We start from the raw sequence: 21,766 nt of genomic DNA, 5'->3' as shown, positions 1-21,766 counted from the left end.
CATTGCTTGTTCTGACTACGTCTCTGACTCTTCCTTCGGTTCCTGTCTTGTTGCTCCTGGAAACGACCCTGCCTGTCTGACGACGTCTGTACTGTGGGTATCCTTGCAGGCACCCCCTGGTCTGCCTGGACCAGCTGCGACTGCCTGGTTTACGCTCTGGAGTAGCCCCTGGCAATTATCGATGGTCAAGCCTATCCTAGTGAGATCCGGGTAGTTGCTTAGTTATTCCCCTTCAGAGTATTGCAAGTCAGTGGCACAGTGGGTTCACATCCACTGATCCGTGACACATACCTGCCTGTCTAACCTGCCTTTGTTTCAGGAAATGGGTACAAAACCTGATCAGGTAAAAGCAGTGTGTAAACTGGCAGGTAAGCCAGCTGAGATTTCTCCATCACAGGAGTCTGCAGGAGAGAAATTCACTGCTTTAGGCCTCATGCACATGACCGTTGTGTTTTTTGCGGTCCGTAAACCGCGGATCCGCAAAACACGGATGGCATCGGATGGCCATTAATATAAATGCCTATTTTTGTCCGCAAAACGCAGACAAGAATAGGACAGGTTATATTTTTTTTGCGGACCACGGAACGGTGCAACGGATGCGGACAGCACACGGAGTGCTGTCCGCATCTTTTGCGACCCCATTGAAGTGAATGGGTGCGCATCCTAGCCGCCAAAACTGCGGCTGGGATGCGGACCAAAACAACGGCCGTGTGCATGAGGCCTTACCTGAATTGTCAGTTACAAGAGGTAACTTTGGGATAGCTGAACTCAGGGATCCTAAGCTAACCCGTGTAAGAGGAAGCAGGATAGTGAAGCCTGAGGTTGACAAAACTACTGTAAAATCTGAACCAGGTGTGGTTACTGAGGAAATGTCCATCGTGGGGATTAACTCATGTGTGCCCCTAGAGGTCAGGGCTGATAATGACATGAGTGGTATATGTGCTGTGACTGATAGCAGCTCAGAGAGTGATGCTGCCATGTCAGTTTCCAGTGAAATTAAGGTGGTTGCTAGTGGCAACCAGGAGTCGGTTGTACCTGACAAGATGAGTGTGAAGTCTGTGAGCTTGATGTGGGAAAAGAAAATATCTGTTAGTGACTATGCTGGAAGGGTGTACAGAACCAGTGGTGGATCATGAAGGGACCTCATTGGAGGCCACTGATAAAGTGACTGTGTGTGCAGCAGGAGTCAATGCTGAAAAGGGCCTGGATTCTCTCTTGGATAATGATGAAGAGGTGTGTGTGGTGCTAAACCCTATATGTCGGCTGGTGTCCTATGTACCTCAGAGCCAGTTGAGTCAAGCAGTGATATGCTGCAGAATATGGAGGATCATACTGGGGTGAATGTAGCTCAAGATAATACACTTGAGTGCCTGGATGATAACATCAGTAAGGTCTGCACGCTGATGGATGTGGTGTTGTTCGTTGGTAATGAGCTAGAGATATTTGTGGAAAATTCCTTACAGTTGTCAGTTGTTGGTAGGATGCCTATGGTAGAGAAGTGTGTTTAGTAGAAACGCTGCCCCCTGCAGGTCGTGAGTGCAGGTAAGACAAATTGTCTATAAATGGAGAAAGTTCAGCACTGCTGCTACTCTCCCTAGGAGTAGCCGTCCTGTAAAGATGACTGCAAGAGCACAGCGCAGACTGCTCCAATGAGGTGAAGAAGAATCCTAGAGTGTCAGCTAAAGACTTACAAAAGTCTCTGGCATATGCTAACATCCCTGTTAGCGAATCTACGATACGTAAAACACTAAACAAGAATGGATTTCATGGGAGGATACCACAGAGGAAGCCACTGCACATTTACAGTTTGCACAAGAGCACCTGGATGTTCCACAACAGTACTGTCAAAATATTCTGTCGACAGATGGAACCAAAGTTGAGTTGTTTGGAAGAAACACACAACATTATGTGTGGAGAAAAAGAGGCACAGCACACCAACATCAAAACCTCATCCCAACTGTGAAGTATGGTGGTGGGGGCATCATGGTTTGGGGCTGCTTTGCTGCGTCAGGGCCTGGATGGATTGCTATCATCGAATTAAAAATGAATTCCCAAGTTTATCAAGACATTTTGCAGGAGAACTTAAGGCCATCTGAAGCTCAACAGAAGATGGGTGTTGCTACAGGACAATAACCTAAAACAACAGAATGGCTTAAACAGAAGAAAATACGCCTTCTGGAGTGGCCCAGTCAGAATCCTGACCTCAACCAGATTGAGATGCTGTGGCATGACCTCAAGAAAGCGATTCACACCAGACATCCCAAGAATATTGCTGAACTGAAACAGTTCTGTAAAGAGGAATGGTCAAGAATTACTCCTGACCGTTGTGCACGTCTGATCTGCAACTGCAGGAAACGTTTGGTTGAAGTTATTGCTGCCAAAAGAGGTTCAACCAGTTATTAAATCCAAGGGTTCACATATTTTTTCCACCTGCACTGTGAATGTTTACATGGTGTGTTCAATAAACACATGGTAACATTAAATTCTTTGTGTGTTATTAGTTTAAGCAGACTGTGATTGTCTATTGTTGTGACTTAGATGAAGATCAGATCACATTTTATGACCAATTTGTGCAGAAATCCATATCATTCCAAAGGGTTCACATACTTTTTCTTGCAACTGTATGTGCCCCCCTCACAGTAGCTACGCCAAGATATGTGCCCCCCCTCACAGTAGCTACGCCAAGATATGTGCCCCCCTCACAGTAGCTACGCCAAGATATGTGCTCCCCTCACAGTAGCTACGCCAAGATATGTGCCCCCTCACAATAGCTAGGCCAAGATATGTGCCCCCCTCACAATAGCTACCCCAAGATATGTGCCCCCCCTCACAGTAGCTATGCCAAGATATGTGCCTCCCTCACAGTAGCTACGCCAAGATATGTGCCCCCTCACAATAGCTAGGCCAAGATATGTTCCCCCCTCACAATAGCTACCCCAAGATATGTGCCCTCCTCACAGTAGCTACGCCAAGATATGTGCCTCCCTCACAGTAGCTACGCCAAGATATGTGCCCCCCTCACAGTAGCTACGCCAAGATATGTGCCCCCCTTCAGTGCCCCCTTCACAGTGGTTATGCCCAGATGTGACTTCTTCACAGGAAGTAAAAAAAAAAATAATACTCCTTGCCTCAATCACCTGGCTCCTCCCATTATCTGCGCTCCCCATCAGCAGCAGCAGAATACAGTGACACATTGCGCTGCTGTTTAGGAGGAGCAGAGGATGATTCCCAGCCTGCCCCGCTCCTCCTCCTACACAGATCAACAGGACGATGTGTGAGGACATGGTGCTGCTGCTGTGGAGCGCTGGTGGCTCAGTGGTGGAGCGGAGAGCAAAAAGTTCCTTACTTCAGTGGCATGCTTACGGTGTTTGGCACCCGGGTCGGGTCCATTCTCTGGGACCTCCCCACAATATTTTTTTTTTAAATGTGTACCCCCTCACAATAGTATTGCCCTCATTGTACAAGCTTCACAGTAGTTTTGTACAGATGTGTGCCCTCTCACAGTAGTTATGCCCTATCTGTGCCCCCTTCACAGTAATAATCCCCATTGTGCCCCCTTCATAGTAGAAATCCCCATTGTGCCCCCTTCACAGAAATAATGCAGACTGTGCCCCCTTCACACTAATAATGCCCACTGTGCCCCCTTCATTGTAGTAATGCCCTCTGGCTCTGTGTCCCCTCCATAGTAGAAGTGCCCATTGTGCCCCCTTAACATTAGAAATGCCCTCTGTGCCCCCTCCAGAGTAGTAATACCCTCGGTGCCCCCTCCATAGTAATAAAGTCCTCTGTGTCCCCTCCATAGTAATAAAGGCCTCTGTGCCCCCTCCATAGTAATAAAGGCCTCTGTGCCCCCTGCATAGTAATATAGTCCTCTGTGCCCCTTCATAGTACTAAAGTCCTCTGTGCCCCCTCCATAGTAATAAAGTCTGTTGTGCCCCCTCCATAGTAAAAACAAAAAAACACAGTAACTACTCACCTTTTCCCGTTCCTGAAGCTCACAGTCCTCTCTTCCCTGCAGAGACAGATCGCTGTGCAGCAGTGTGGGCAGAGCTTATGCAGATTACCGGGCTGCGGGCGCCACCTACACATGCCGGCAGAGCAATCCATGCCTGCAGGCTGAATGGTGGAGCGGGGAGAAGTCTTCCTGCTTCATCTTTGAGTGCGCTGCAGTCCTGAAGAAGGGGAGGAGCGGGGAAAGCTGAGCGGTGAGTGACAGGACCCAGCTCCCTGCGCTCCAGCAATGAGCGCTTCCATCTGTTTGGACTGCTACTGCTTCCAGAGTGGGGAAGTTGGCAACCGCATGAGGGGTGAACACAGTGGTCTTGTCACAGAGTGGTGAGGTGGGGGGGCAACAGCAGTGGCAGTAGGAGAAGGAATCAGCAGGTGTGTGGCAGCATCAGAATAGTTAAAGCAGGTAGCCAGAAAAAACTGTTGTTTTTTTTTTTTACAAAGTTTTGGTATGGCACTCAGAATGATCTAGTCTGATGTATCAGGCACTGGTGTGTGGAAATCCTGGCTGATTCACGCCTGATTCATCTTTACAAAGGTTAGTCTCACCATTTTGGGTGAATAGGCAAGTTCTCTTTGGGGTGACTATACACCAGGCCACACTAAACACCTGCTCTGATGCCACACTACTGGCCGGGCAGGAAAGCTTGTCCAGGGCAAACTCTGCCAGTTGCGGCCACAAATCAAGTTTAGCTGCCGAGTAGTCAAGGGGATCTTGGATCTGGGGTTGCAGGGTGCATCCGAAGTATGCCACCATCTGCTGGTTCAGGTTCTGCTCCATGTCTTGCTGGTGCAGGATGGTTTCTTCACTAGGCAGGTGAAGAAAAGTGCTCATTAGAGACTCTAGACTTAAGTTGCTGCTGATGGAGCTGGTACTGCTCCTGCCCCCCCCTCCAGCAGTCATAGCAACTGGAGCGTGAGCGCAGAGAGCCCGCTCAGTCAGACCTTTGTGAGGATGACCCAAGGTGCACATAGGCAGCGGCCAACTGACTACATAGGATGTCTCGATAGTTGAGTTTATCCTCCATCTCAGCAGGTGGAAAAAAGGCACACATTTTGGTGCGGTAGCGAGGGTCTAACATGGTTGAGAGCCAGTAGTCATTCCTCTACCAAATGGTGATAATACGGCTGTCATTATGCAAGCAACTCAGCATGTATCTGGCCATTTGAGCACGGGACTTGGAGGGACTTCCTGCCTCTATCTCCACTGCATACTGCCATGATGTGTCTGGGTCATCTGCCTGGCCTTTATCATTGCCCTCCAGCTCCTCTCCTGCCACATGTGCAGATAAACCACCCATTTCTATATATGTGTGAATGTTCTCTTTCTCCTCCTCTTCCGCTAGTTCAGGCCCCACAGGGCTCTGGTGCCCGTGAGATGTAGGCGCCACATCTCCTGTCCCCTGTCCCGCCAGATTTATCAGCATCTGCTCCAGGACGTGAAGGAGTATAATGATGTCGTTCATCAGTCCTGGCGACTGACAAATAAAGCTAACATCGAAGTTACACAAAGTAGTGCACCGGTCCGCCTGTATCATCAAGAAATTATTGACTGCCTTCCTTTGCTCATATAGTCAGTCCAACATGTGGAGGGTGGAGTTCCAACAGGTGGAAAGGTCGCATATCAGGCGATGGTGGGGAACACTATTCTGCCTTTGCAGCTCAAGTAGGGCTTGTTTTGCAGGGTAAGAGTGGCTAAAGGGCATGCATAGTTTCCTGGCCATTTTCATGATGTCTTGGGTGGAAAACTTCAGGAACCTCTTTACAATCAGATTAAAGGCGTGTGCTATGCAGGACGCATGGGTCAGCCCTTTGACACGATGTTCTTCCTGTTATCGGTGACCATAGTCTAATTTTCAGTTGGTGAGGAGAGAGCCAGGATTTGATTTCCTCTTGAAGGACGTGAAGCAGTTCCTCCCCGGTGTGACTCAGTTCACCCAGGCAAACCAGGTGCAGAACATTGTGACACTGCCATGTTCTGCATAGGTGGCATGCTGGAGAAGCACAGCGAATTGTGCCTGCAGTGGAGGCTTAGGGCAAGGTTAAAGGCAACCTGTCACCGGGATTTTGTATATAGAGCTGAGGACATGGGTTGCTAGTTGGCCGCTAGCACATCCACAATACCCAGTCCCCATAGCTCTGTGTGCTTTTATTGTGTAAAAAAACAACTATTTGATACATATGTAAATTAACCTGAGATGAGTTCTGTCCCTGAGATGAGTCAGGGACAGGACTCCTCTCAGGTTAATTTGCATATGTATCAAATCAGTTTTTTACAGAATAAAAGCACACAGAGCTATGGGGACTGGGTATTGCGAATGTGCTAGCGGCCATCTAGCAACCCATGTCCTCAGCTCTATACACAAAATCCCGGTGACAGGTTCCCTTTAAGGATGAAGAGGCAGTGGAGGACACTGGCACAAGATTCACAGCTTGACATCATGTAGGTGGCAGTGCCGTCACATGGCAAAGTTTCTGATGTGGCTGGGCAGGGACCAAACTTTCCCAGTGGGACGTAAAGTACAAATATTGTCCTTGACCATAGATACAGCTCCATACGTCGGCGCTGCGTGAACTTTAGCAGACACTGACAGGCTCAAGGACTGGCCCACCTTCTGCTCAACATACGTAAGCAAGGCTGGTACAGCCTTTTTGGAGAAGTAATGACTGCTTGGGACTCTACACCTTGGCTTGGCATAAGCCATCAGTTGTCTGAAAGGTGCAGAGTCAAATACATGGAAAGGGAGGGACTGTAGTACCAGCAACGTGGCCAGGAGCACGTTCAGCTTCTGTGCCTTTGGATGAGTGCACGCATACTGTCTTTTTGCAATCGTCCCGGTGATCAATTGCTGGTGAAACGCATGACGAGGAGTAGGAGGAGCATCAGGACCAGTAGATGATGGGAAGGAAACACAGCTACCTTCTGCTGAGGTGGTGGAGCCTTGAATGCTGGAGCCACTGGGAGACGAACAGTTTGCTGTGTGAGGCTGTACCACTACATCAGCTCCACAGTTTTCCCAGGCCACTCTATGGTGATGCTGCATGTGGTGACACAGGGCCGTGGTGCCAACACGCACCCTGGCCACCCTCCGCCCACAGATTCTACAAACGGCTATGGTGACGTCCTCCGGCGACTTGATGAAAAATTCCCACACTGGCGAGTATGGTATTTCCCCCCACCACTCCGTGTTGACTGCCTGCTGCCTTCGTGAACAGCTAGTTCTTTCCAGACATGTAAGCTCTTGAGTAGAAAACGGTTTACCCCAGGAACTTTTGGCTCCAGACCTCACACTGCTGCCACCCTGCTGACTCACGGCCACGCTAGCACCCTGCTGGCTCAGCCACTGCCTCACACGCAAGCTGCCATCCTCATTCCCTGATGATGATGATGATGAACCCCCTCTTCACCTGGCTCCCACAGGCGATCGGCTAAATCATCATCCACTACTGTCTGCAAATCACTGATTTCACCCTCACCAGTCCCTGGGCCGCGTGCTTGACCACTCGCAACACCTGCTCCCATGTTGGCTCATCATAGCTACTTGCCCGCCTACCGGAGGAAGCAGCGGATCTGTCCTCTTCATCTTGGCTAGGCAGTAGCTGCTGACTGTGCTCTAGAAGCTTGTCCTTGCTGAAAAGTGGAGCAGAGCCGACAGCATACAATACTTCCCGAGCAGACGGAACGGAAAATGAAAGAGGCAGATTGGGGGCACAGAGCTTGTTCCTGGGCCATGCCAACAAAGTGTGGTGTCAGAGCAACGCACCTCTGACTGGGGGTGTCTGATGTCACTTGAGATCATGCTGAAGACCATTCATTCAAGGACAGTTGGGCTGCTGGTCAAAACATGCCCACTGGATGACACTGGTAGCTTTGGCCTGTCGCTGCAACTGCTGCTACCACCCCCCCCTTCCCCCTTTTGCTGCTGCCGCCAGCTCCAGAATCATTTTTGCCACTGCCTGTTCCCTTAAAAGGGCCTGGCACCTGTCTGTCGGACATAATGTAGTGTAACAGTAACTGTTAGCAGTAGTGTCAGGGTACAATTTCACCCCAATTACACAATTAGGATTAATAGATTGAATTATGTATAAAAGAATGTGAGCACCCCAATCTGTAGTATCAGGCCACAATTACGCCCCAGAATCAAGGATGAATGGATGTACTTATGTATAAAAGTACGTGAACACTAGAGATGAGCAAATCAAATCCCACGAAGTGGAATTCATTCCGAATTTCAGGATGAATTCAATTCGCCTAGAAGCCAAATTTCCTCGTGCTTTGTGTCAGCGAATCGATTTAACCTGAAATAGTATAAAAAACAAAAAAATTCAAAACTTACCTCCTCCATTTGCTCGCGACGGGCCACCAGCCTCCATCTTGCTTGAAGATCTCAGCCGAAATCGTGTGCGGCGTGAGATTACATCATGCCGGCCGATTGAGCACTGTTACAGGCTTTAGAGCAAAATGTTACTTATAAATAATAAAAAAAATAAAAATAAAATAATAATTGTCTTCTCATATCCCTTCATTTATGTCATTTAAAAAATGAAATAAAAAATACACATAATTGGAATCACCGTGTCCGTAACGCCTTTGTATATAAAACACACAGTATAAAAAAAGTTCATAAAAATATAAACTTAAAAAATTAAGAAAAAAAGAAAATCTATAAAAAATGTACAATATAAATAGATTGATAGAGATAAGTTTGGTATATTGGTATATAAAATATAAACCTATCAGTCACAGAGTATCATATATAGTTGTTTTGGGATTCACAATGCTCCATCAGATACAATATAGACACACACATTTCTGGTTGAAAAAAGGAGTATATACCGTATTTTTCGCCCCATAAGACGCATTCCCCCCCCCCCCCCCAAAAGCGCTTCATTAGTTCCGGAGGACCGGGAAGCGGTGAAGGCTCTATACTCACCGCTTCCTGGTCCTCGGCTGTCGGCTGTGCAGGGCTGCGCACAGTGTAAGAGAGCGCTGTGACCTCACACTGTGCGTGCCGGGTCACAGCACAGCAGACTGAAGAGGAGAAAGACCAAGCGCGGGAGGTGAGGAGCGGCGGCGTCCGGAGCAGTAAAGGTGAGTGTTTTTTTATTTTATTTCATATGAGGCTGATGGACGCTGTTGGGGGCATATATGAGGCTACTGGGGGCTGAAGAGAGACTACAAGGGGCATATATGAGGCTAATGGGGTCTGAATAGAGACTACTGAGGGCATATATGAGGTTACTGGGAGCATATGAGGCTACTGGGGGTATATATGAGGCTACTGGGGTCCTATATGAGGCTACTGGGGGCTGAAGAGAGACTACTGGGGTCCTATATGAGGCTACTGGGGTCATATATGAGACTACTGGGGGCTGAAGAGAGGCTAATGGGAGCTGATATGAGGCATGGGGGTCATTTACATTGGGGTCTGATCTGAGGTCTGATTAGGGGTCTGATCTGAGGTCTTATTGAGGTCTTAATAAGATTGGGGGTCTGATTGGTGAATTGACCTGAGGTGTCATGAAAAATATTTTTTTATTAATGTCCCCCTCTAAAACCTAGGTGCATCTTATGGGCCGGTGCGTCTTATGGGGCGAAAAATATGGTACACTGCCTGTACAAAAAAAAAGTTGCCACCTGGATTTAACTAAGCAAATAGGTATGAGCCTCCTATTGGATCATTACTGCATGGGCGATTATCTTTCAGCTGGCAACAAGTTATTTAACCCCAACTGGTGCAATGAGTTGCTTTTCATTTCTTAAACAAACACGTCGAAAGACACATCTTGTGGTCGTGGAAAAGATGTTAGTCTGTTTGAGAAGGGTCAAATCATTGGCATGCATCAAGCAGAGAAAACATCTAAGGCGATTGCAGAAACTACTAAAATTGAATTAAGAACTGTCCAACGCATTATTCAAAACTGGAAGGATAGTGGGGACCCCTCATATTCAAGGAAGAAATGTGGCGGGAAAAAAATCCTGAATGATCGTGATCGGCATTTCCACATGCACAATGCGAAGGGAACTCAAGGGATTGGGACTGAACAGCTGTGTAGCCGTAAGAAAAACACTAATCAGTGATGCAAACTAGAAAAAAAGGCTTCAATTTGCTAGGGAGCATAAAGATTAGACTCTGGAGCAATGGAAGAAGGTCATGTGGTCTGATGAGTCCAGATTTACCCTGTTCCAGAGTGATGGGTGCATCAGGGTAAGAAGAGAGGCAGATGAAGTGATGCACCCATCATGCCTAGTGCCTACTGTACAAGCCTGTGGGGGCAGTGCTATGATCTGGGGTTGCTGCTTTTTTCTTCCCTGATGGCACGGGCATATTCTAAGATGACAATGCCAGGATTCATCGGGCTCAAATTGTGAAAGAGTGGTTCAGGGAGCATGAGACATCATTTTCACACATGGATTGGCCACCACAGAGTCCAGACCTGAACCCCATTGAGAATCTTTGGGATGTGCTGGAGAAGGCTTTGCAGAGCAGTCAGACTCTACCATCATCAATGCAAGATGTTGGTGAAAAATGAATGCAACACTGGATGGAAATAAATCTTGTGACATTGCAGAAGCTTATCGAAACAATGCCACAGCGAATGCCTGCCGTAATCAAAGCTAAAGGCGGTCCAACTAAATATTAGAGTAACATAGTGTGTGACCTTTTTTGGTGGCGACTTATTTTAGGACAGGCAGTGTATTTACCCATTTTAATATATAAAAAAATGATATATTTAATTAAATATATATCAGTAAATATATATTTGTATGTTTATACAGAGGGTAATACATTTGGATAATACTGATAAAATAAAATAGGCACAAACTGTACATTGCTGTACAGTACTGTACATCTGATAACTTAGCAGTATGCTGGATCTTTCCTCTGATGTCATCTGACCTACAGTACTCAGCTTTGCTGTGTCTGACAAATGTAGCGCTGCTTCATCTGTTGTAAGTTGTATGAGAACAGTTTTTTTTTTAAGTTGAAGTTCTGCACTTTTGTGCGACATTTACTTGCAATTTATTTAAATCTCTGCTTGCTGTCAGTGAATGGACCCCTGCTTATATAATTTAGGAAGTGAAAATGGGTTGTAGGTGTATTGGGTTGTTAATGAGCTAATTAACAAACCTATTGGTTTTATGCTCCTCTTCCCCCACATACACACACATTGTAGAGGACATGTGGACAGAAATGGCAGGAGTATACTGAAGAATATATTTAGCTCTTTCAGGGTTTATAGGGGAAAAAAGTTTGTATTTAATTATCTATCAGGATTTTTTTTAATTTAGAGTGATACATCCAAACAGGAACATTTTACCCACATAAGTTATAATTAATTTAATTATGTTATGGGTATTTTATTAGATATTTATTATTTTAATATGTTGACCCTCTCTCTTCTGCACCTTCTCCATTAACCATTAATCCTCTCCCTTCTGCATCTTCTCCATTAACCATTGATTCTCTCCCTTCCTCTGGTTCTCCATTAAAAAGCGATCCTCTGCTTTCTGCCCACTTCTCATGTCCCTGCTGATCCTTATGTAGGCAACATGTTGCTGTTTATATTAAGGGTTTAGTAATATATTACCCTGATAACCATATCCAGACAAAATTATAAATAACATTTTGCTCTAAAGCCCGTAACAGAGCTCAATTTATTTTTAGTATATTACCACTGATGCTGTCCCTATATATTTTATAATTTAGGAGGTGGAAAAGGGTTGTAGGTGTAGGGGGTTGTTAATGAGCTAATTAACAAGTCTATTGTTTTCTGCTCCCCTTCTCCCACAAGATAACAAAGGGTGTAAGTGCAAACTGTCTGTACATTGCTGTACTGCTTCTACTGTACAGGGATCTATGATATCATCTGATGAATGAAGCAAAAGATAAAATACATGCACACACACACACACATGAATACACATATACATGTGACTGTACACATACACACTAAAAACATATACCTTAATATACACATAAATACACACAAATATATACATACAAAAACACACATTAATATACACACATATATACATAAGACATACACATTAATATATACGTATACTGTACACACATACAGTATATACTGTAAGGGGTTACACTCTCAGGCTGGGCGGCGATGACAGATTCTCTTGCAGACCACAGGGTTAAAGTCCAAATGCTGCTTTATTTATCACACTCCGGCAATACAGGCAACCCCAGTTATAATTCACTGGGTAAGGTCAAGGTCCAGCACCACAAAACATAAACCAAACTAAAATAAACACCTGCCCGTCTGGGCTCTGGCTAATACAGTGAAGATCCTAGCTCACCTATTGAACACAGGTCACACAGAGAACTCGGCTTCTCTAGCCAGCAGGGCAGCCAACTTCCCAGACTTTCTCCAGGCATTCCTCTCCTCAGACTGACAGCCTGGACTGTGCTTTATTTCCCCTTGATGATCCCAGCTGGCTTCAGCTGGGGATCCCTCAGGCTAGGGGAAAACCTGCCCCGGAATAAGGTGGACTGGGGAGGTCCCTCTACCAAGCCTACCTTCTCCCAGTCCAATAAAATCTAGCCCATAAACTTAACAAAACTGTCTCAGCAACCTACATATTGCTGAGACCATTTTAACATTCTGGATTTTATTTTCCTCACCCAGTTGAGGAAGCTGGATGGGATATACACCTCTTCCAGGACTCTACCATACACTTTTCTGTTCACCTTACCACAATACATATGACATACGCATTAATATAAATATACATGTACACACTCATACAGTACACTGCAGACCTTGAACATTATCTATTTGCTTCTAATTCTAAATATTTTCAGTAACATTTATAAAACAATTTTAATTTCCAGCCCTGCACAGACAGGGGCCCCCCGGACCCCTCTTATAGATACTTAGTGTGAGAATTCCGAGTGCAAGGACAAGAAGCGGTGGGCAATTAGTGTAATTGTAGGTTTGTGTCAATGATCTACCGTATTTTTCGCCCCATAAGACGTACTTTCCCCCCCCTCAAACTGGGGAAAATATGCTCCTGCGCCTTATGGGGCGAATACTAATGAGCGCTTCCATTATGGAAGCGCTCATTAGTACCGGAGGACCAGGAAGCGGTGAAGGCTCTGTATTCACCGCTTCCTGGTCCTCGGCTGTGCAGTGGCTGCGCACAGCATGAGGGCACTCTGTGACCTCATGCTGTGCGCGCCAGTTCACAACACAGCCGACAGCAGGAGGAAGAAGATACCGCTGGAGGAGAGGAGAGTCGTCGTCCAGGAGCAGGAAAGGTAAGTGGTTTATTTATTTTGTGATCTGAGGCTGGGGGCAGCTGAAAAATGGCTGGGGGTTGCTGAATAATGGCTGGGGCCTGATTATATATATGGCTGGGGGCTGATCTGAGGCATGGAGGACTGTGAGCTGATTAATATTGGGGGGCCTGACCTGAGGTGTAATGAAAAATATATTTTTCTCATTGTCCTCCTCTAAAACCTAGATGCGTCTTATGTGACAGTGCGTCTTATAGGGCGAAAAATACGGTATGTCTGTGTATGTTATATTTTCTATGATAACCCCATGGTTTGTACGCACTATCCTTTTTTAATATTAAATCTTTACTTTATTAAGAGCCTTTTTGTGTTATAACGATTCCATGACTTTAGAAAAAGCGTTACCTAGATTGATTTATTAACCCTGTGAATGCTAGAAGCTGTAGAGAGTTCTTAGGTGTTATTTAATGCAAAGGTGTCTCGTCAGCCTGATATGACGAGTGGTGGCAGCTAAGATTGATTAGTTTCAGGAAAGAGTGCTGATGGAGGTCCAGTGTGACCCTGCAGGCTCCCCTCCTGAATCTAAGTCCCTGATCCTTACAGCTCCATTTCTTCAATAGTGGATTGCTGCCCAAGTAATCATAGATATTTATTTAAACTAAATATTTGTCTCATGTGTTATTTCCTCTACAAGTTTCTCGGTAATATGTTTAGAAAAAAATAAATAAAGATCAGGTGGGGAAACCTTTATTAGGGCTCTTTCACACCTGCGTTCTTGTCTGAGGACATTGTGGAAATCTAAATTGTGAGTACAACAGCTTGTTCAAAAAAAGGTACAGGGCATGTGGTGACATTGTACCAAAGAAAGTGTGCACCCTCATTCCTGGATGCTTTTGCAAATGTCAGCTACAGTAATGCAGTGTTAGGAGAATTTCTTTAAAGAGACATTTTAGCCTATGAACTACCTGTGCAGCTGTGAAACCTGTAAAAATGGTGGAACATGCATTTGTGTAGCATCTGCAAGTCCACTGCCGCAGCTTAGTGATAAGTGCTCTGCCTTGCATGTAGAGATCCTACGTTCAAGTCCCAAGAGAGACTTATATGTTTTTTTTTCTCGTCATTTTTCCCCTTGCATTTAATCCATAATAAAAGGATGCATTAATATAATAATAATAATAGGCCTAACTACAGTGGATATAAAAAGTCTACACACCCCTGTCAAAATGTCAGGTTTCTGTGATGCAAAAATATGAGACAAAGATAAATCATTTCAGAACTTTTTCCACCTTAAATAAGGGTCCATTCACACGTCCGTTTTTTCTTTCCTGATCTGTTCCGTTTTTTCTGGAACAGATCAGGACCAGATCTGGACCCATTCAACGTTTCCGTTGTTCAGTTCCGCATGTCCGTTTAAATATAAAACATGTCCTATTCTTTTCCTGAAAAATCGGATCCTGGTACAATACAAAGTCAATGGATCCGCAAAAAACGGAAGACATACGGATGTCATTCCGTATGTCATCCGTTTTATACGGAATCCGTTCCTGGAAATTACATTTTAATTTTTTATTTTTTTTTCAAGAAATCCAAACAACTTTATTTGCTTATTGAAATTTATACATGTTTCCGTTTTTTGCGGATCCGCAAAAAACGGATGACATACGGATGACATACGGAAACATTTTCAGGAACAACGGATCCACAAAAAACGGACAGAAAATCGGATTAGGGCTCTTTCACACCTGCGTTCTTGTCTTCCGGCATAGAGTTCCGTCGTCGGGGCTCTATGCCGGAAGAATCCTGATCAGGATTATCCTAATGCATTCTGAATGGAGAGAAATCCGTTCAGGATGCATCAGGATGTCTTCAGTTCCGGAACGGAACGTTTTTTGGCCGGAGAAAATACCGCAGCATGCTGCGCTTTTTGCTCCGGCCAAAAATCCGGAACACTTGCCGCAAGGCCGGATCCGGAATTAATGCCCATTGGAAAGCATTGATCCGGATCCGGCCTTAAGCTAAACGTCGTTTCGGCGCATTGCCGGAGCCGACATTTAGCTTTTTCTGAATGGTTACCATGGCTGCCAAGACGCTAAAGTCCTGGCAGCCATGGTAAAGTGTAGTGGGGAGCGGGGGAGCAGTATACTTACCGTCCGTGCGGCTCCCCGGGCGCTCCAGAGTGACGTCAGGGCGCCCCAAGCGCATGGATCATGTGATCGCATGGATCACGTCATCCATGCGCATGGGGCGCTCTGACGTCATTCTGGAGCGCCCCGGGAGCCGCACGGACTGTAAGTATACCGCTCCCCCGCTCCCCGCTCCTACTATGGCAACCAGGACTTTAATAGCGTCCTGGGTGCCATAGTAACACTGAAAGCATTTGGAAGACGGTTCCGTCTTCAAATGCTTTCAGTTACACTTGCGTTTTTCCGGATCCGGCGGGCACCTCCGGCAACGGAAGTGCACGCCGGATCCCAACAACGCAAGTGTGAAAGAGCCCTAAGTTTGCATGTTAATGCCACCCTGTGACATAAATGGTGAAAAGTTTGGCATGTTATTTGAAAGGGATCATGCTAGATTTAATATGTCAGATGGGGCACATTGTGTTTGATGCTATGCAACTCAGCACCGGTGGTTCTATGCACAGGTTCACCACTGCTGCAACTTGCTCCTTGTGTTTCAACACTTGTAGATTGCTTTGGCATAACTCTGCTGCTACTCGCCATATGTTCCTTATTACTGTCAACTAAACTCTGCTGCCTTCTCTGGAATCTTTTTGGTATATGGGCATCACAACCAGAGTCACTAAAGCTTTCAGTTAATGTGTTGCTGCCGTAAATAGGTTCATTCTCAGAACCTGACTCTTCCTCACCGGAGAAACAAAGAAAGGCATACGCCTCTTCAGCACTGAAATGTATGCGTGCCATTTTATTTCATACAAATGACTAAAAACCATATTCAAATAACGATGTGTTTAAATATATGTAAAAATAGGTGTGTGTGTGCTTATATTATCGCCGTTTCTTAATTGCCGCAGTATTTTAGTGACGTCATAGGGGCAGTCGCACGTCACAATGCTGAATGCCTCTAAAACGTCCAGCGCACATTACAGCCGGCACAGTGGAGAAGGAGAGAGTCCCTCCCCACTGTGATTTGGCTGCTGCTGCGCCACCAATGAGAAGGTCAATCTTGGTTGTAACCTTGTCGCACTCTGTTGTAGCATGGAGTAGGGTTCCCGCCCCAATTGAGCATAAATAAAGAAAACTCCAGCTTAATTTGCAATTAAGTGTTATTTTTATTGGAATTGCGGCTTCAGCGTAACGTTTCGGCCTATTGGCCTTCTTCAGACTAATGCCGCTGGTGATGTTGAGGAGAAATTGGCGCTCTGTGACAGCATAATGCGGAGGTACCGCTGGTGAGAGCGGCGCTCTCACCAGCGGTACCTCCGCATTATGCTGTCACAGAGCGCCAATTTCTCCTCAACATCACCAGCGGCATTAGTCTGAAGAAGGCCAATAGGCCGAAACGTTACGCTGAAGCCGCAATTCCAATAAAAATACCAATGAGAAGGTAATAGTGAGGAGGAGGGGAGGGGCTGTGGCCGCTGTGCCACCAATGAGAAGTACCGGCTGTGTGATATGGCCGGCACCCGCAGTCTATATTTGTATTATATGGTTAATCACATTCATTGGTGGCGTAGTGCGCCCCCCCCCCATACCCCAGTATTACAAATTATAATCATTGGTGGCGCAGTGCGTCCAACCCCTCCAGTATTATAATCATTGGTGGCAGTGGCCACAGGGTCCCCTCCCCTCTTCATTGGTGGTGCAGTGGTAGCTTCTGATCGGAGCCCCAGCAGTGAAATCTTGGGGCTCTTATCGGTTACCATGGCAGCCAGGACGCTACTGAAGCCATCCATGGCTGCCATGGTAATCTCCCTGCTGCTGTGTGCACAAAGCCCAGTATGTGAGATCCTATTCACCCCAATAGATCTCTATTAGGGTGCATAGGACAAGGGATGAAAAGATCCTAGTTTCTAGCCCCATAAAGGGGGCTAGTAGTTATTAAATAAAAAGTTAAAAACAAAACACCAAAACATTAAAATTTTAAATCACCCTTTCCCAATTTACCTAAAAAATATATATAAATAAAAATAAAAATAGGAATCGCCACATCTGAATAAGTCCAAACTATTAAAGAATTGAAAAATATCTCCTATGTGGTGAACGTTGAAAAAAAAACAAAAAAAAACACGATTCTCCATTTTTTTTAGTCTTCTTCTCCCCTAAAAAAAATAGGATAGGGCTGCTTTATTATTGGCCGCATGTTCCATAAATTGCGGAATGCGCACTTTTTTTTGCGTTTAAATTTTCTTTTGTGGGATATCGAGTATTGCATAACTTTTTTATGGGACCGAAATTAAATCAAAATTTTGGTATTGTGACAACCATAGTCACAGGGTATAAGTCCTTTAGGTTACAAAGAAATGGCATCTAGTGGCTGTAAACCCCCAGAGCCAGGAGACCGGCGCACTCTGGGGGCTGCTGAGCAGAGAGGCCGGGGCTGAGAACAGTCGCTGCACTCTGGGGGCTGCTGCACAAAGAGGCCGGGGCTGAGACAGTCAATGCGCGCTGGGGGCTGCGGTAATATGGCTGTAGTGTGTAGGGACAAGACCCATATGGGAAGAGCTAGTCTTTAGTAAATGACCCCCAATGTTTTATTTGACTGTAAAGCATCTTTATAATGGGCACACTCTGAAAAATCCACTAATCAGAGTTTTCCGCTAGTATGTCCCATTTTCTATGGGAGCAGTGAAGATGGTTGATCGCTGCCATCTCCAGCACTCCCATAGAGAATTAATGGAGCATCAGATTGGGGGAGGAACGGTGACTCCGTTCTTGGTGGGCAACTAAGAGATATTACTGCATGGGGGCATGAAGGAGACATTATAATGTATGGGGGCAACAAGGAAACACGGGTACATGTTTTAAGTGGGGGTTTTTTCCCCCCTAAATGGGCATTTATCGCAATATATATAATCGTCATCATTATCATGTGAATATTTTTGATATCGCCCAACCCTAGCTTATATAGGTTTTATTTTTTATGAAATACCTATATCTGTGTGAAACTCATCCTGGAGTGATAACATGTATCACTCATAACATGTAAATAGTGCCGATCGGTTTTTCTCTTTATACTATGTATGTGTATATATGGTGCACAGGCTCGGACTGGTCCACAGGGGTATCCCCCGATGGGCCCCTGAGCAAGGTGGGTCCTAGTCTCCCACCCCCTGCACAAGTGGAACATAACACATTAGATTTACTGCACTACATACATATATTCAATGTACAGCACCTCAACCAGCCTATGTTCATTTAAAAAACTTGTTAAATTATTTATTATATTTGAATGTATCCGTATGGTGGGCCCCCAAAATAAATTTTACTGGTGGGCCCTAGGTACCCCAGTCCGACACTGATGGTGCACACAAAGATCTTAAACTAACTATAGCCAAAACGAATAACTATTTGTATATTTATATTTTTTAAATGAAAAAAAGTGTGCGTCCGTATATTTCACACACACAAAGTCCTCTATTGCTAAAACCAACTGTAGCAAAAAAAATTAATAAAGAAAAAAAGGGGGGAGTGAACGTGTGTGTGTTTATTTTAAGCACAGTGTGTCAGGGCAGGAAGGGGGTTAAAGGAAATGTGTCACCAAAAAGGTTATCTGCCAGTTAAAACCAGATAGTAACAAATCTCTTTTTTTTCTAATCTGATTCTATTTTCAGATTACATATTTTTCTTTATTCCTTTTCCTGAACATTATTATGCAGGCTGCCATCTTGCTTGAGCTGTTCTTAACAGCATTTACAAAGCATTAAAAAAAGTTGCTTTACGGTAGACCACATGGGGCATAGACACAATGGACAGAAAGGGACCTAACTTAGGCTACTTTCTCACTGGCGTTTCTGGGTCCGCCTGTGAGATCAGTTTCAGGGCTCTCACAAGCTGCCCAAAACGGATCAGTTTAGCCCCAATGCATTCTGAATGGATAAGGATCCATTCAGAATGCATCAGTTTGGCTCCGTTCCGCCTCCATTCCGCTCTGGATGCGGAGCCAAACGGATCCATCCTGACTTACAATGTAAGTCAATAGGGACGAATCCGTTTTCACTGACACAATATGGTGCAATTGAAAACGGATCCGTCCCCCATTGACTTTCAATGTAAGTCAGGACGGATCCGTTTGACTTACAGTTAGACTTAGATTTTTTTTTTACAGAGTAATGCAAATGGATCCGTTCTGAACAGATAACAGCTTTTGCATTATAGGTGCAGATCTGTCTGTGCATATACCAGACGGATCCGCACCTAAACGCAGGTGTGAAAGTAGCCTTATATGGGAGTGTTCTCTAGGCACGTTCTGTGACCTGTGCAGATGTACAATGAAAGAATAAATAAGCTCAACAATGGCCTACTGTGTATGGTGGATCCTGTCTTATCTATACACAGAGGTGATATCTCCTTATTATTACAGAAAGGTTTAGAATAATATATAACTGCAGAAAAGTGATCTGTACAGACCAAGAAGTGGTGCCTGTTATTAGGCTTAGTGGTCAGTGTGAAAACTGTAGGAATTTATGATTTTTGTTTAAATATATGCAGTGACATGGAAAATTTTAATCAAAAATACTTAAAAAATATGTTAAACATAAAACGTGATTTAAACAATTACAGTGATTTAAACAAGTCATTTTCTGATGACACATTTCCTTTAAATAACTATTACATCAGGAACACTGTTTCTGCTCTGTCATAAAGTAACTTTGCAGCCAGCAGGGTGTCTCTCTCACCAAGAACAAAAACTATCTTAGCAGAGAGAGGATTTTAGTCTTATTTTTTTACAGTCTATCATTATGACAGGCTGTCACAGTGATCATAGGCCTGGGAACTACTTAGATTAGTCCCCAGGGTCTTCAATGTAACGGAAACTGTATAGTAACAGCAATCTGCAGCACTAGGTGCCTGCAAATTGTAATATAAACTGATGTTTTTATACATCAGGTTACATTTAACAGCTAAATGTCACAGTCATGCGGTGACAGGCAAGCGGTTAATTGAATTTTCCATGAACCCAGAAGAAATTCACCTGTTATGCTAAACAATGTGTATGTTAAAAATGATCGAAGGTATTCCAAGTACAAATTTTATATTGGACATGCAAACGTTCAGAATATTGTTTACTTTTTGAAAAGGTACCTGTGTGTATCCGTCTGTGGGCTTTTAGATGTGAACTCTTGGTATACACTTTATTGCATCCTTCAAAATCACATTGATGAACTCTCCTTTTTCTTACACCTGGAGAACCTGTACCACTGTTTTGCATCCGTATGAGGCGGGAACTGGTTGAAAAGGAGCAATTTTAAAATCAGGAACCAATATAGAAGAAAACAAAATAAAAAAATAGATGCATTCACATGAAGAACAAAACAGAGATGACAGCCTAGGCTCTTATCACTTTATGGCTAGTGGATAACCAACACTTTTACAAGCTTTGAGTGCTTGTTCCAACCCAAACTGGAGTGGGTCTTCTCCTCTACACCACCACCAAGGGCTTTCTATACACCGTATATTTTAGCATTCCTAAAGGGGACATCCCACAAGTTTTTTTTTTATATTTTGCATCCCTGGTAGCCAGGACAATTTTCACGGAACCTATCAAGATTTGTTCCTGTTCTGAGTGTGTCAAAGATTATTATTAATTAGTATTCCCAGACTCTCCTGTCTCTCTGGGATTTGAAATAATCTTTTAATACTAAAATGTACACATCTCAGATGTTGTGGTCAGGGCTACAAAAATGTTTGTATGATAAATTCTTGTTCTTAGATTCTGTAACCTACATAAAAGACCCCTAGTAGGACATTTGGTACTGAAGGAGAAAATGAAAAATATATTAGTATAATGTCGCCTGATTATACCAGACACTACATTCCCAAATCTTATGTGTGTGTACACATTCCTAAGGTGAGGGGTAGTAATTACTTGGGTGAGGGGCTATAGATTAGATGAAGCAAGCATGGGTAATGAATAACAGATGTTGGCCAAGAAGAACATGAATTATCCATGTATGGAGATGTCCAATGGGGGTTGTAGAGAGAATTTAACCTATCCAATGAACATAGGACAAGTATGTAAAGTTTAGGATGGTTATGTGCATAAGATGAGTGTGGGCCCCCTTTGAGCATTTTCCTTTGTGCGATTGAAGCTGTTGATGCACCCGGCTAGCCGCAATAAACCTTGGTATTCCACAACATTTCTTGGTGACCCCGACGAGATCCCAGATACTCAAACCCTACATGCTGGCAGTGTGACCATTAGGAAAATCTCAGCAATGCAGGCCTGTGCAAATTACAGGTAAGCAGACACCTTGCTTTGCTAAAGTCTGTCCGCACTGTTTTTTCCAGTGCCCACCATAGTCCAGTAAGTAGGGGGGT

At 44.6% G+C, this 21,766-nt stretch overlaps 1 protein-coding gene across 1 annotated transcript in view; it reads right to left on the bottom strand.

Moving 5' to 3' along the window:
- Nucleotides 1-21,766, bottom strand: part of KLF8 (Kruppel like factor 8) — a 293,082-nt gene that overhangs the window by 20,411 nt on the left and 250,905 nt on the right. The window contains exon 5 of the mRNA XM_040404895.1: nt 20,531-20,673. Coding sequence (XP_040260829.1) covers nt 20,531-20,673 — 143 coding nt within the window. The remainder of the gene's footprint in view (nt 1-20,530; nt 20,674-21,766) is intronic.

The sequence above is a fragment of the Bufo bufo genome, chromosome 8, assembly GCF_905171765.1.
Source record: "Bufo bufo chromosome 8, aBufBuf1.1, whole genome shotgun sequence".
Classification (NCBI taxonomy): domain Eukaryota; kingdom Metazoa; phylum Chordata; class Amphibia; order Anura; family Bufonidae; genus Bufo; species Bufo bufo.
Note: the sequence above shows the minus strand (reverse complement) of the source record. Positions and strands in the feature narration are given on the sequence as shown.